The sequence below is a fragment of the Trachurus japonicus genome, chromosome 2 (genome assembly GCF_045865225.1).
Source record: "Trachurus japonicus isolate A0001 chromosome 2, Traja_1.0".
In the NCBI taxonomy this organism is placed as follows: domain Eukaryota; kingdom Metazoa; phylum Chordata; class Actinopteri; order Carangiformes; family Carangidae; genus Trachurus; species Trachurus japonicus.
In genome coordinates this window covers 1,668,970-1,684,320 of record NC_140908.1, presented here as the reverse complement: position 1 = coordinate 1,684,320, position 15,351 = coordinate 1,668,970, and the positions used below count along the sequence as shown (strand labels likewise).

Below are 15,351 nucleotides of genomic sequence, written 5' to 3'. Positions count from 1 at the left end.
CTCTCCTTCGCCGCCGCCTCCTCCTCCTCCTCGGCCAGCGATGACGTCATCAGCGTTGCCGGGATGATGTCACAGTTCTCCAAGGTGCTCATGGTCCCTGTGATGCTCCAGGCCGTCGCCGTGGTTCCCATGATCCCCTGGGCGCCGTAGACGTGACCGTCCACGCCGTTACCGTCCACGCCGTTACCCATGATGCCGTTGGTTTGGAGTTTGGATGGAAACAGAGGCTTCGATCTCCCGGGCGACGGCGCCGACACGTCGGGCTTCTTGTGCAGAATCGGCGGCTTCTGCCTCTGTGGCGAGCGCGTGGTGGTGACCTCACTGGGCGTCATGGTAACCGCCTCCTGTCGGTCTCCAGGCGATTCGCCGACAGGAACCAGCTGTGATTGGCTGCTGAGCGCAGACGGGGGCGGGGCCACCGGCGGCGCCATGAGGCTCAGGATGCAGAGGTCCGGCTTCTTCGGCAGGACGGGCTTCTCCGGCGAGCGCAGCCTCGCCGCCGTCTGGACAGGAGGATTCTGGGTAACGACCGCGTCCACGAGATGTTTGTCAGTTTGTGTTTCCGTCGTACGGGGGCGATGATCGTCAGCGATTGTTGCCGCCGCCGCGTCTCCGTCTGGAGGGGCGGAGCTCCGAGGTGCGGTAAGCTCGTTGTCATGGTTACCAGGAGCAGGTTCTGCGCCGCGGTCATCGTCTTCGTCCGGTTGGTTCTTGACGGAGCGAAGCCGGACGCCCTGCAGCACCCGCGCCGTGACCATGTGGGACGGGGGCGTGGCCTCTGTGACGTAGCGGCTCGGAGGGAGGGAGGTGGGAGGAGGAGGAGGGGGAGGGGGAGGAGTCAGAGGAGGAGGCGGCGGGGGAGGAGGGAGATCAGCGATGGTTAACTCTGGGAGTTCTGACGGCGGCGGCGACGGAGGAGGAGGAGGAGGAGGAGAAGGAGGCGGGGGAAAGTTGGCGTGATGCGAGCTCTGCCTCACGGCGTGGGAGTAGGGGGGAGGAGGGGGCCGGCAGGAGGGAGGGAGAGGAGGAGGGACGGGGAGTGATGAGGGGGGGAGAGGAGGAGGTGGTGGAGGAGGAGGGGGAGGAGGAGGAGGAAGAGACGAAGGTGGAGGAGGAGGAGCGGTGGAGAGTTTGCAGAAAGGAGGAGCAGGAGAGGAGGAGGAGGAGAAGACTGGAGGGCGTTCAGGTAGAGGAGGGGGAGGCGGAGGGGGAGGGAGGAGAGGAAGCTTGGCTGAGGAGTCGGAGGAGGAGGTGCAGGAGGAGAGGGAGGAGGTGGAGGAGAAGGAGGAGGAGGAGAGGGAGGAGAAGAGTGACGACTTCCTCTTCGGCACCGGCGGCTTCAGCTTCGGCCGAGGGAGGGAGGAGGAGACGGCAGGGGAGAGGGGGAGGGAGGAGGAGGAGGAAGAGGAGGAGGGGGAGGAGGGGGAGGTGGGAGGAGGGGGGAGGGAGGAGGAGAAGGCCAGGGGGGAGGAGGGGGCGAGGGGAGAGGAGATGGGGGTGCCGGGGACGGGAGTGTTGGACTGACTGGAGTAACCGCTGGAGGGGGAGGCGAGGCGCTGCAGGAGGAGCTCCGAGGGAGGAGCAGGAGGAGGAGGAGGAGGAGGAGGAGGCGCCAGAGGCTCAAAGGTGGTGACGGTACCGCAGGTGACGCCGCTCTGCCGCCGGCGCCGGGAGGGGGAGTCGCGCCGCGGCACCCAGGGGTCGTAGGAGGAGGAGGTGGTGGTGGAGGAGGAGGTGCAGCAGGAGGTGGAGGAGGAGGAGGTGGACTTGCTCCGACCGGGCCGACGCCTCAGGGAGTCGGAGCGCAGCGGGGGAGGAGGGGGGCGCTTGGATTTGCGGAGGGAGATGCTGCGGGTGAGGGAGCCGGGGTGGGGGGAGGGGCAGGAGGAGAAGGAGCAGGAGGAGGAGAAGGAGGCTGCGGTCCGCTCCGAGCACAGGGAGGCGTTGTCGGTGAACGCCGGGGAGGAGCGTCCGGAGGAGGAGGAGAGGAGGAGGAGGGGGTCGCAGCTCCACTCCCCCCCGGTCCGACCGCTGAGGAGGGAGGAGCAGCTGGGGGAGAGGAGCTGGTAGGGGGAGGGGGAGGTGGGGTGCTCCTCCAGGGTCTGGTAGCTGAACTGAGACTCAGCGATGGAGGAGGAGCAGGAGGAGGCGGCTTCATCGGCGAGGGGGGAGGAGCAGTCGGGCCGCAGGGCGACGGGGGAGGAGCAGGAGGAGGAGGAGAAGGGGGGAGACTGTGGCAGGAGTCCTGGCGGGAGGTCGCTGGGAGACTGGAGGAGAAACAACAGAAGAAGAAGAAGAGGAGGAGGAAGAGGAGGAGGAGAAGAGGAAGAAGAGGAGGAGTTTAGTCAAAGATGGTTTAGAAACAAAACGCTCCACTACGACTCAGTTTCCTGTCTCTGTGCCCCCTGGGTTTCTCTGTGACTCCGCCCCCCTTTAGGAGACCAGCAGACCGTGACTCCGCCCCCTTTAGGAGACCAGCAGACCGTGACTCCGCCCCCTTTAGGAGACCAGCAGACCGTGACTCCGCCCCCTTTAGGAGACCAGCAGACCATGACTCCGCCCCCTTTAGGAGACCAGCAGACAGAGACCAGTAGACCGTGACTCCGCCCCCTTTAGGAGACCAGCAGATCATGACTCCGCCCCCTTTAGGAGACCAGGTTGCTAACTAATGGCCTTTGCACAATGAGTCCGTTTTTTATTGTCCGAAATTGCAGCACGTTAAAAAATTAATTCAACCTCATGTTGTGTCAATTATGTTTACGCACTGACTGAAACTTTCGTCACTTTCGTTTCGGAACAGGTTTGATTTTCTGCGTCACTTTCTGACCTATCACAGCTCATTTACAAGCAGCTCCCTTTGCTCCTGATGTCCTCTCAGGGTTGGATGGACACAATATTTTCTTTTTCTCTTTTTATTTCTCGACAAGTGACAGGACCGCAAAGTCATCCTCACTTTTGTCTTTTTGTCAAGTTTGGAAGAGAAAATAAAAACGTATGTTAATTAAACACATCGAACTGAGGCGTCTGTGCGTAATGTTTTTTGTCGAAGAAAAAAACTGTCTTGGTGAGCAAAGACCTTAATTTTTATCATGTTAAATATCATCTGTGTACATATTTAGCTATTTACATTTATTAAATATAAACAGCTCATTTTTCTCTACTGAAAACTTTATAAATCCACACCCACGTGCACAACAGGAGGTGGGGTGACGGGTGACCACGCCCGTTTTAGGAGACAGGAAGTGTAACTGAACCATTTCATATAATTGGAGTAGCTCGTAGTGAGACATCCTGTCATAAGAGAGGATCTTTGGTTTATTTGAGGAAGAGGACGTCTCCTCCATCACTGACCTGGCAGCAGGACGAGGAGGCGCTGAGGCTCCTGCAGGAGGCGCTGTGGCCACTGGAGGTCGGCGAGGAGGCGGTTGCTAGGCGAGGGAGGCTACCATCGTCGTCGTCGCCATCGTGACGGGGGGAGGAGGTGAGCGACGCCATGAGGCTGGACATCCCCTCTCCTCGGGGAGCGCGGATCCTCCTCACCTCCTTCCTCACCTCCTCCCTCACCTCCTCCTCCTCCTCCTCCTCCTCCGGGGCCGTCGTCTGCTGGCGGGGGGAGGACGGCGAGGACGGCGAGGAGGGGGCGGGGCGACCCACGGTGGAGAACTGACCAGGAAGACAGGGGGAGAGGGAGGGCGAGTCTGGACAGAGAGGGAGGGAGACGGATCAGCTGATTGATCTCTGATTGGTTGATTGATTGAAGTGTGTAATGGGCGGAGCTTATACCTAACTTCCTGCTGACGTCATCAGGTATCCCGGTGACCGTCTTGCGTCGGCTCAGCTTCCGTGGTCGACGGGACAACGAGTCGCCGCTGGAAACCGTTCTCCGAAAACTGGCCTGACGATCGAAGCTCTCACCTGGAGGAGACGAGACGAGTTCAGGTTTAAACCGTTGAAATTTAATTTGACCAGACTAGAGTTAACTAGACTAAAGTAAAGTTAAATTAGACTCAACTTAACTAGACTAGAGTTAACTAGACTCAACTACACTAGACTAGAGTTAACTAGACTTGACTAAACTATAGTTGACCAGACTAGAGTTAACTAGACTTGACTAAACTATAGTTAACTAGACTAGAGTTAACTTGACTTGACTAAACTGTAGTTAACTAGACTAGAGTTAACTAGACTCGACTAAACTAGAGTTAATTCGACTCAACTAAACTAGACTATAGTTAACTAGACTTGACTAAACTATAGTTAACTAGACTAGAGTTAACTTGACTTGACTAAACTGTAGTTAACTAGACTAGAGTTAACTAGACTCAACTTAACTATACTATAGTTAACTAGACTAGAGTTAACTAGATTCAACTAAACTAGACTAGAGTTAACTTGACTTGACTAGACTATAGTTAACTAGACTCAACTAAACTAGACTAGAGTTAACTAGACTAGAGTAAACTCAACTCAACTAAACTAGACTATAGAGGGTATGCACATGACGTCACGGTACTCGGAAGTCGCTGTGGAACGTCCACTGAGTGACAAAAAGACGAGTGGCAGAGCCGCCAAAGTTTAAAAACGAGCAAGTAACGAAGCGATTTTCTCCGAACCCACACAAGTCTGACATGTCTAGCTTTGCCAGCATGTACAGCAGCATGACCTAACAGACCTGCTAGAAATCTTGAGGATACGTCTCACTTTGACCGGGTTACATTCAAGAACCTGTTCTCAATGACGGAAAGAAATTCACTGGAGCGATCATTTTTTTTCGATCGATCAGCTGTGTTTACAGTTTCAGGTGTCATAGTTATGATGTTTAGACAGATAAATGAGTCCTCTAACACATCCTACAGTTTGACTGGTCAGAGTTTTTCAGAATAAAAGCAGCTAGTCCTCTAACACATCCTACAGTTTGACTGGTCAGAGTTTTTCAGAATAAAAGCAGCTTGTGTTTTAGTGTCGGGAGTCACTGTCAGGACGACAGTAACAGCTGTAATCTCGTCCCTCTGCACAGTAACAGCAGCCTGTCAGTCACTCTGCAGGCACCGCGGTCACACTGTGTTACAGGAAGTGTCAGCGGAGCAGACGGTTTTGGGGAGCTGGTTGTCGATTCCTTTTGACATCAATTTGTTTTGATATAAGATATTTTATCCAGTTTATGAGTCCACCGCTATCCGCCAGCACGTTGCGGGAGGTTTGTTTTGCCACTCAGTCCGATCGAACGGGGCCTTGCCGAGGGCAACGTGACGTAAACGCATACCCTCTATAGTTAACTAGACTAGAGTTAACTAGACTGGAGTTAGACTAAACTAGAGTCTCGACTCAGTCAAACCTACCTGTGATGTTGATGGGGACGATGGCGGCGGGCACGGCATCCGCCTGCTGCCTCATCCTCTCCTCCGGCGTGGGGAGCCGCGGCGTGGACTCCATCTCCACGTCGATGGTGGGCTCGTAGGCCGGGGCGAAGACGTCCCAGCAGGAGGTCAGCTGCACCGGGTTCAGGACCAGCGGGGTCAAAGGTCGCGCGCTGGTCAGGATGAAGCGCTCCTCGTCTTCGGACGAGGTCGACGACTGAGAGAAAACAAAACAAACGGGTTAGTGGCGTTTAACTAGATCAGGTTTGACCACAGGAGGTCGACTGGAGCCGAGTCGAGTCTCTAGTTTAGTCTGGTTAACTTTAGTCCAGTTTAGCTGAGTCTAGTTAACTCTAGTCTAATTTAGTTGAGTCTAATTGAACTTTACTTTAGTCTAGTTAACTCTAGTCTAGCCTCGTTAACTCTAGTCTAGTCTAGTTAACTCTACTGTAGTCTAGTTCACTCTAGTCTAGTCTAGTTAACTCTAGTTAACTCTACTGTAGTCTAGTTAACTCTACTGTAGTCTAGTTAACTCTAGTCTAGTCTAGTTAACTCTCTCCTAACCTAAACCAGTCCTGTTGTTTACCTTTCTCCTCCAAACTGAAAACTTGAAACAAACTGAAAAGCAAGAGTGAGAGAGAAACCGCCAACATCTGGACCGCTGAGAGACGGCAAGATGGCGAGGAGGAGAAGAGGAGGAGGAGGAGAAGAAGAGGAGGAGAGAAAAGAGTGAAAGAAGAGTGAATCATGTGACCATGAAGGAGATTAAAGAGTCAGTGACTCGGTCTCACCAGCAGGTGGCAGAGTTCACTGCTGCTACGCGCTAACAGGGCTGTCCAAATACAGGATAAGATAAATAAAATGGTCACTGTTGCCATGACAACATCACAATGTGAAACCCCTGCAGTTGTGTATTAATTAGTCACTTGGTTAATTAATTAGTTAGTTAGTTAGTTAGTTCAGTTTCACTGCAGCAACAAAGACGACAGAGTTGAAACAGCTGCAGTGAGTTCAGCCTCATTAATATTCATGAGCTGACAGCGGCTCTGTGTCCACGCTAATGTCATGTGTGTGTGTGTGTGTGTCGCTGTGTGTGTGGCTAACCATCTTCCTGCTTTTGTCCTTCCAGCCTCTGCGCGTGCTGCCCTCTGATTGGTCGGGGCCGGAGGAGGAAGAAGAAGGGGAGGCGGGGCTCGGCTGGTGGAGGTGAGAGCCGCCGTAGCCATGCTGAGTCAGCCCGTTACACGCTACACACACACACACACACACACACACACAGACACAGCCATACGATAGAGAAGAGACGCAGGATGAGACACAGACACTCACACAGCGAATAATCAATAGAAAGAGGTGAGTTATTGATCAATTAATCTGATCTATTGATTGTCTCCTTCTACCTATTAACATGGTGACGGAGCCTAATCAGGTGAAACGACGTCTAATTATGATGCAACAATCAATATATCAATCAATCAATTATATGAATTAATTAACTGATACCAATGAAAACGAAAAGTAGCTTCATCCTTTGTCTGGGAATCCGTGTCAGTGTGAGTGTGTGTGTGTGTGTGTGTGTGTGTGGAGGGGGATTTGACATGTGGCAATGCAGCTGCTGTGATGCAGTCTGCACCAGTACAGTGTGTGTGTGTGTGTGTGTGTGTGTGTGTGTGTGTGCGCTGCAGGCAAACACCTGCAATCTGCTCTCACTGTTCAATTCTCAAAAGTATTGATCAGCTCGTCTGAATCCTGGGCTAAAATCACCAAAATAAAAGCCTTTGTATTGTTTCCTGTTTGCTTTGATGAGACAAAGAGAAACAATAAAAATAAAAAAACAAGAGTTTCTCTTCCTGAACGACGACGTCAGGGGCTCGGACACAGAAATCTGATTATGAAGCAGATTTTTACTGACTGTTCCCTTAAAAAAAAAACAGTTCTTTATTATAAATGGCCTTCTGATTGATCCTGATATTATAATTAATTCACCATTAATCACATGAACTGGAGCTGGATAAACAGCAGATAATAAATGAATGAACGTATTAAAGGTTTAAGATACAGAGGAAGCTGGAAATTAACTGAAGGAAATAAAAAGTACATTTGATATTTATGGAAAGACATAATTTGCAATGACAGATTTGGATTATAATCGAGTGTAATTTCATTAATTATTTCACATATAATTTGCAGTTGGAGCATAAGAAGTTGGTTATTGTTTGTAGTAGGGATGTCACGATTATAGATTTTCTTGGTATGATTATTGTCAGAGAAATAATCACGGTATTACGATTATCACCATTATAATGCAATAATTAATTTCACAACACTATGTATGTGCAAAATCAAATATAGTCTAAATAATTACAATGCTAATTATTTATTAAATATCTATTAAGAAAGGACCAATTATATTCCTCAGGGAAATTTATTGTCATCTTTACCAAATGTTTAAGTTTGTTTTAATCGTTTTGTTTTTGTTTTTTATAATTACAAATGCCACGAAAACTTTTAATTTCCTACCGATTCAATGTTACATTAGGTAACTGGACCAGTATCTGTGCATTTACCTTTAATTTGGCGCCACATCTGTCGAGATGGTTCATACATAATCTTTTTTGGAAAGTGACGGTATTTAGGAAACTTTGCGATAAATTAATTGTGGTGTTTAATTAATACCGCGGTTAATTGTAAAAGCAAGTAATCGTGACATCCCTAGTTTGGAGCACTTTGGTTCCCACCTGCCTTTGTTTCAGGGGGACGGGTGTTGATGTGACGGAGCAGAGTAAAGTGCTGCTAACTGTGTGAGTTGTGAGTTGTTCTCGTGTGTGACCTCTCACCTCGCAGGTCATCAGCGCTGCCCGACCGCCGCTTCCCGGGGATGAAGACCAGGCCCTGCTGAGGCTTCTGGGTAGTGTAGTGAACCGACCACTTGCCGTCCCTGTCGCCTGCTGCAGAGACACAGAGACACAGTTCAGCTTAATCTCCTCTCAGCAAATCCATTCACACTCAGAGAGAGGGAGAGAGGGGAAGAGGGAGAGGAAGGGTGGTGATGATGATGAGCGCTGCAGCACTCAGCACAGCTCAAGGTGACCTCACACACACACACACACACACACACACAGAGCCAAGGGGCTTTTATTCTGAAGGAGCAGCAGACTGATTGGATGAGGTGTTCAGGGGACAGATGTGAAGACAGAGGCTCAGTTCTCTGCAGTTTGGAGGAGGCTCAAGTCTGAAATGCAAACACACACACACACACACACACCACACACACACACACACATACATAACATACACACACACACACATCAGAAGGAACAGCTACAAACCACAAACTGAGCAGCAGCATGACATCATGAGGCTTTCAAAATAAAAGATCAAGATAAAAACCAGGATGAAACTCAAAAACAAATCCCATAATGAAAAAAGAGTTTTAACTTTTTAGATTCAAATTTCCGTCACACAGATGGAAAAAAACCTCCTTGATCCTCTTGGACAGGGTCCATGAGGAGGCTCAGGCTCATTAAAGGACCAGTCTGTAATAATTCTCAAGGTTTATCGGCAAAATCTGAATCTACTAGCCATGAATATATCAGTATGAGTGTATAACCGCTATAGAATAAAATGTGTTTGGTTTTCTTTTATATCTACATATAACAAGGGTCTTGCTTTAGAGAGTGTCGCCGTCTTGCGCCGCCATGTTTGTACAGCAACCCGAATGGAAAATTCAGCCAGTCAGAGAGCGCGTTGCAAGAGTTTCACGTTCATAAATAAACCAACGAAGATGAAGGAGGAGGAAGGAAACAGCAGAGTGAGTTGGTAGTTAGTTAGTAGAGAATAGTGATACGTTTTTGAGTTATAAACCATCATCAACGCAAGTTTTTTTGTCCTCGTGAGCGCTGCGATCTAGAATCTGAACACTAGATGTCACCGTTTGTCCCCCCGTTTTACACCCTGGACCTTTAAATACTCGTTAAAGTTGTTCCAGGTGTGTTTGTTGAGGTTCAGTTCAGTCAGAAATGACCCAAGAAGTTCTTGAAGAAGGTCCTGGAGGAGCTGCAGATCTTCACAAGAAGAAGGTTCAAGCTGGGAATAAGAAGGAATCACGACTGTTGAGATGGTTGGAGGACGGGAAACTCAAATACTCCTGGAGGAGTTCCCTGGGTTCTTCCGAAGCTACCAGACGAACAAATGGTCGTTTTTGGAGATCCTTGAGAAGAACGGTCTTTGAAACGTCTTAAAGGTCCAGTGTGTAATATTTGTCAAGGTTTATTGGCAAAATCTGAATATACCACCCATATCGCTCTAGAATAAAATCTGTTTGGTTTTCGTAGCCTTAGAGTGTCGCCATCTTGCGCCGCCATGGTTGTACGGAATGGAAAATCCAGCCAACCGGAGAGCACGTTTCAACAGTTTCACATTCATGAATAAACAATAAAATTATTTAATGGATAAATAATAGAATCGGAAAGCTAGATGTCACTGTTTTCCCCTCATTTTACGCACTGGACCTTTAAATATTCCTTCTGCAGGTCCCGCGGCGGCTTCAGGTTCCTGGGGGGACTTGGGAAAGCTCCAGGTGTTCAGGAAGTCCGGTCCCGGTCGCCGCTGGAGACGGTGAAGGAGGAAAAGTTCCAGAGGTGTCCTTGAATCATCGGTCGTTGCCATGGGAACGCGCAGTTTAATGCACTGGGATGAGCTCGGATTTAGAAACAAGGAGGTTAAACTGTTAACCTGTGTTGACGCCGGCCGTCGGCCAATCAGAGAGCAGGATTTTATGAGGTCACTATAACTATAGGACGGATAGAACTGCTCTCTCTCTCTCTCTGTTTCTACAGAGACAAGTGATGCTCGCTCGCCCAGCAGAGCCATCGCAGTTGATAAACCAGCTGATTGTCTCACACACACACACACACGCAAACACACACACACATGCAAACACATGCATGTAGACGTGCACACACACACACACTCACCTCTGGTCTTGTTGAGATATTTGAGGACGGATTTGATCGCTGCTCCGATCAGAACCATAACGACGCCACACACTCACACACACCCACACCAACACACACACACACTCACAAAACACACCTGCGCACACACTCCTCTCCCGACACACACACACACACTCCGGAGGCTGCAGCAGACAGAGAGCGGGCGGGCGAGCAGCAGCAGTAATGCAGCTCCGCTCGCTGCAACGCCACTCTCTCTCCGTCTCTCTCCTCCCACTTCCCTCTCTCTCTCTCTCGCCACCAGTCTGTTTCTATGTCTCTCGCCTGCTGCCTCTGTCTTCCTCTCTTATGATCACACACACATACTGTATATACACACACACACACTTGCCAGGTTGGCAGGAAGCCAGTGCATGTGTGTGTGTGTCCTTCCTGTGTGTCGCCAGGTGATGAAGGTTACCTACAAACACTGCTACATGTTCTGGGTCTTTCTTTTCTTTGTGCAGACATTTTGGATGGTGATGGTGTGTGTGTGTGTGTGTGTGTGTGTGTGTGTGTGTGTGTGTGTGTGTGTGTGTGTGGTGCAGGATGAAGGCCTCGTCCCAGCTGCTCCATCAGCTCCTGGACTCAAACACCAGGAGTTGGAGCTGGAGCTTCTGGAGAAGAAGCTGCATCCACCATGAGGAGGTTTCAACAGGTGCTTCAAAAGGGAGATTAAAGGGATAGTTCAACATTTTGTCAAATTGGCCCATTGCCATAATCCCTATAGTCATAGCAGTAGGTTCGTTACCTTTAATTGTCGGTGCAAGCTATTTTTAGAACGGCGGAGCAGAGCCGTGAGCTGCTCAGAGCTACGCTACATGGGATTTCTTGGTTTCCCTCATCAACTCATCAAATACACAATCCAACAACTCCAAAACGCTCTGGTGGACAAGTTGTGACCTGCACATTCACCACACTATGAGATAATAACACAACGTTACCAGACAGAGTTGTTTTAGAGGGAAATACAGAGACTGTTGATGAAAAACTGTCCCTGAAGGCAACGTGCATCAGCGGTTTTGCATGAATTTCCCTCTAAAACAACTCTGTCTGGTAACGTTGTGTTATTATCTCATAGCGTGGTGAATGTGCAGGTCACAACTTGTCCACCAGAGCGTTGTGGAGTTGTTGGATTGTGTATTTGATGAGTTTGATGAGGGAAACCAAGAAATCCCATGAGCCTCCGTAGCGTAGCTCTGAGCAGCTCACGGCTCTGCTCCGCCGTTCTAAAAATAGCTTGCACCGACAATTAAAGGTAACAAACCTACTGCTATGACTATAGGGATTATGGCAATGGGCCAATTTGACTAAATGTAGAACTATCCCTTTTTTAAAACTTCCTGACTGTTTAGGGTGAGGATGAGTTTCTGTCGGGGACGAAAACAAAAGCGACTGAACTCCATCACCTTCATCATCACCTTCATCATCTCCAGTGTCAAACTGGGACGGCTCCAGTCTGTAAGTGTGCCAGCTATGTGGGCCAGTGGAGCAGCTAATTACCTCTGTCTGTCTGTCGCTGTGTGTCTGTCGCTGTGTGTGTGTGTGTCCGTCTGTCGTCACCCCTCCACTGTTTTAATTAGTTTAATTAATTAAACAGTAAGTAGGTCACACTATCATTATGTCACAGAGAGTATTTATAGTCCAGATAACATCCAATACAGCAGTAAGGCCTGCCTGTGTTTTTATGTTTCTTTAATGCTGTCGGCCAATCAGAAGAGGCCGTGTGCAGGTGCCAGGTGTCAGGTGTGTGTGAGCAGAGATCCAGGTGTGGCTGCAGCAGCTGGACGCTGAGGTGAGGCGACGCCACGGCAACAGGTAGCAGCTGCTGCAGCTAAAGCCTGTTCATCATCTGCTATTACAGGACTTAGTCATTAGCCTAGCGTATGGAGCCGCGGCTAATCCCTGCTCACGCCCAAACACACACACACAGGGGAGATTACACACACACATACACAGTCGCACACTCGCACACACACACACAGGGGAGTTAATTAAGTGTGAAGATAGGGAGCTGCTGTGGTTTTGTTCTGTGTGTTTTGGTTTGTTATCTGAGAATAACAGCTGACTGGCTCTGTGATACATTATTGATCAGACAGTAATGTGGGAGCGTGTGTGTGCGTGCGTGTGTGTGTGTCTGTGTGTGTTATCAGCAGAGATCTGCGGGCGCTGCTTTAATATTCTCATTTAAATATGAAGAAACAGGGACAGACTCTCTCACTGCAGTGGTTATATCAGAGAAGGACTTTGGTTATATGAAGCTGAACTGTGATGATGATGTCATCAGTGTCACATGACTTGAGGCTAAAAACAGAAGCTGGGACCCAAACCGAGCCGAACCTCAGTCCAACCAGACCATTAAAGCCCCAGTATGTAACTTATTTGGCTTTTTATTATTCAAATACGTAAGTAAGTAGGCGACGCACCGAACCGAGGCGGCCATGTTGCATCGCCATTTTTTTTTATGTTCAGTGGCAGCGTGACCGTAGGTAACCACGGAAACTCAGTGGAGCTGTGGGCTCGGCCTGTTAAAACTGTCACCACTGTGTAGTGTGAGGAAGGACGGAGGCACTGATGTTGCATTCAGGTGCAGTCAGACAGACGGCCGTCGGCAAACCAACCGGATGTCATTTTACTCCACCAGAGAAAGACGGTAAAACAATACCACATCACCATGACAACATGTTGTCAGGCCTGTATTGTTTTGCCTCGTGCTGGTGGACCACTTGTTTACATAGAGGCTTGTTTATCCTGTTACATGCAGCGTCTGTTGTCTGTCTGACGTCTGCCCCATTTCACCTGAATGCAACATCAAGAATACGTTACGATATGCAACCGCACCGCTAGATGGGGGGGAATTCCTACGTATTATACCTTTAATGACCAGACAGAACCAGAACTGGTCCTGCTGCTGCTGCTACAGGAAGTTACCCATGATCCTTTGCAGTACCTCTGTGCAGAAGGGGCGTGGTCTGCAGAAGGGGCGTGGTCTGCGTGGCCTCCAGCCCGGAGCTCCTCCCTCGGCGCCGTCTGAAGCAGAAGAGGCCGCCGGGCCGGCGCCGCGTGCCGGGCCGGTAGCGGTACTGAGGCGGCACCACCTCGGGCTCCTTGGGCGCCGGCGGCGGCGGCGGCGGGGCGGGCGTGGCGTAGACGGTGTAGCCGGGGCGTGGCTCTGGCGTCGGCGGGGAGGAGCTGGTGCGGCGGCAGTGGGCGAGGACGTGGCGGGGCAGCTGGTGGCGTTTCCCCTGAGGCTCCGGGGCCAGGAAGAGTTTCCCATGAGCCTCTGGGGCGACGGACGGGTACACGTGGCGGTACCAGGGGCTGTTGCCTGGATACTGGAAGTGAGGTGGGAGGGGCTTCTTGTCAGACTCCGACTTGGCGATGGTTCCGCCGCGGCCGCCGCCGTTCATCCTCCAGATGGCGTCGTGCTGCTGGTGGATTCTGGCGCTGAGCAGCCGGCGCCGCAGACTCCCCTCCGTCTTCGGCTGCAGGGCGGCCATCTTGCGAGGAAGAAGCTCGTCCAGCTCTTCGTCGGGACCCGTGTTCCAGCAGCGTGACGTCATCCCGGGCCCCGCCCCCTCGCCGCCCAGACACTCCACATATGAAATCATGCCGTCCTGAGTGCTGATTGGCTCACGCTATTTCCCTCTTTAACGTGTTCATCCTTTCACAATAAAAGCCGCAGATAATCTACAATCTTTTACCATCAAAGTGCGTTTTCCTGAATCCTTCAAAATAAATGTCTGAAAGTTTAAAAAAACCTCCAGAAAACGTCGTCACTTAGAAAAAAACGCCACGTTTTTTCATCTTTAACTGTAAAAGAGCAAAGCTTCAGGAATCCTTCACAATAAAAGCCCAAGTAAACAGTAACATTTCCTCAGCTTCAAAATACAGGCGCAAAAATGTTAGCTTTCCACAATAAAAGCACTGAACCATTCACAAAAAGTGAGTAAAACCACAAACAAGCAGAAAAAGAGTCACAATGTCCCAGCAGCCTTCACAATAAAAGCATGGACAGTTCATGAACAGTTCTCACAGCTCCAAGTGTAGAAGAGTTCCTGTTCTCCACAAAAAATGTCAGAAATGTTGAAATTAAAATAGTCCAACTGTCACATTTGGGCGTCACAATAAAAGCTCAAATCCTTTCACAGTAAAAGAGCCTCCAGATTCAAATCCTGCCAAAATGTTTTTTCCCCCAACACTCGGCCACAATTAAAACTTTTGGAATCTCCATGAAACTTCAATTCTTCTCTCCAGATTAAGAAAAAAAAACCTCAGACCTTCAAAACCAAAACCAAAACCTCCAAACTGTCCGGAGCCACACGGATCCAAACCCGGTCCAGAAACATTTCAGCAGTAAATGTTTTTCCTCTTCAGACGTGTTGACGACGCATCGCACTGCTTCTCCTCTCCTCTCCTCTCTCTGTCGCACTAATCTACTAACAGGGATTATCCAGGTCTGCAGATGGCCTGTGAGCAATAGGTATTTACCTCAACACACACACACACACACACACACCCACACACACCACATGTTGCTTGATACTGTATTACTGTGTCAAACTGGGTAATTCTATATTTGGAGAATCAGCCGTCGACTCCACCTGCACATTCACAGTTCAACTTTACTTTTATTCTGAAAGTCTAAATCAGCACATAATCACTGCAGCACCAATCTGGATCAATCCGCCACAGGAAATAGTCCCCGACAAACTCTTTAAATATCTATCATCCATGAAATGAAGCTTTTTTTCTATTTTTAAAATGTTTAACATCATGAAAATGTTTGAAAGACCAGTTTTCTTCTCTTTCTCTCAGTCACATTGATCTAATGATCAGTTCAGTGTGCAGCCAATCACGCTGTGGTCACCTGACCAACACACACACACACACACACACACAAATAGAGTGAGAGCATTCCCATCAATCTCTCCGACGTCCGTCCTGACACTTTTACGAATGTTTTTGAAGTGAACATCATGTTCCAGTCGGAGAAACTT

The 15,351-nt window shown here is 49.6% G+C and overlaps 1 protein-coding gene across 1 annotated transcript in view; it reads right to left on the bottom strand.

Annotated features, from left to right (window-relative positions):
• nhsl1a (NHS-like 1a) overlaps positions 1-14,790 on the bottom strand; it is an 18,518-nt gene extending 3,728 nt beyond the window's left edge. Inside the window, exons 1-8 of the mRNA XM_085803982.1 lie at positions 13,302-14,790; positions 8,195-8,305; positions 6,462-6,604; positions 5,944-6,018; positions 5,340-5,574; positions 3,784-3,915; positions 3,352-3,698; positions 3-2,267 (exon numbers count right to left, since the gene is read on the bottom strand). Of these exons, the coding sequence (XP_085660108.1) occupies positions 3-2,267; positions 3,352-3,698; positions 3,784-3,915; positions 5,340-5,574; positions 5,944-6,018; positions 6,462-6,604; positions 8,195-8,305; positions 13,302-13,962 (3,969 nt within the window). The 5' untranslated portion in view covers positions 13,963-14,790. The remainder of the gene's footprint in view (positions 1-2; positions 2,268-3,351; positions 3,699-3,783; positions 3,916-5,339; positions 5,575-5,943; positions 6,019-6,461; positions 6,605-8,194; positions 8,306-13,301) is intronic.
• Between the last annotated feature and the right edge of the window lie 561 nt (positions 14,791-15,351).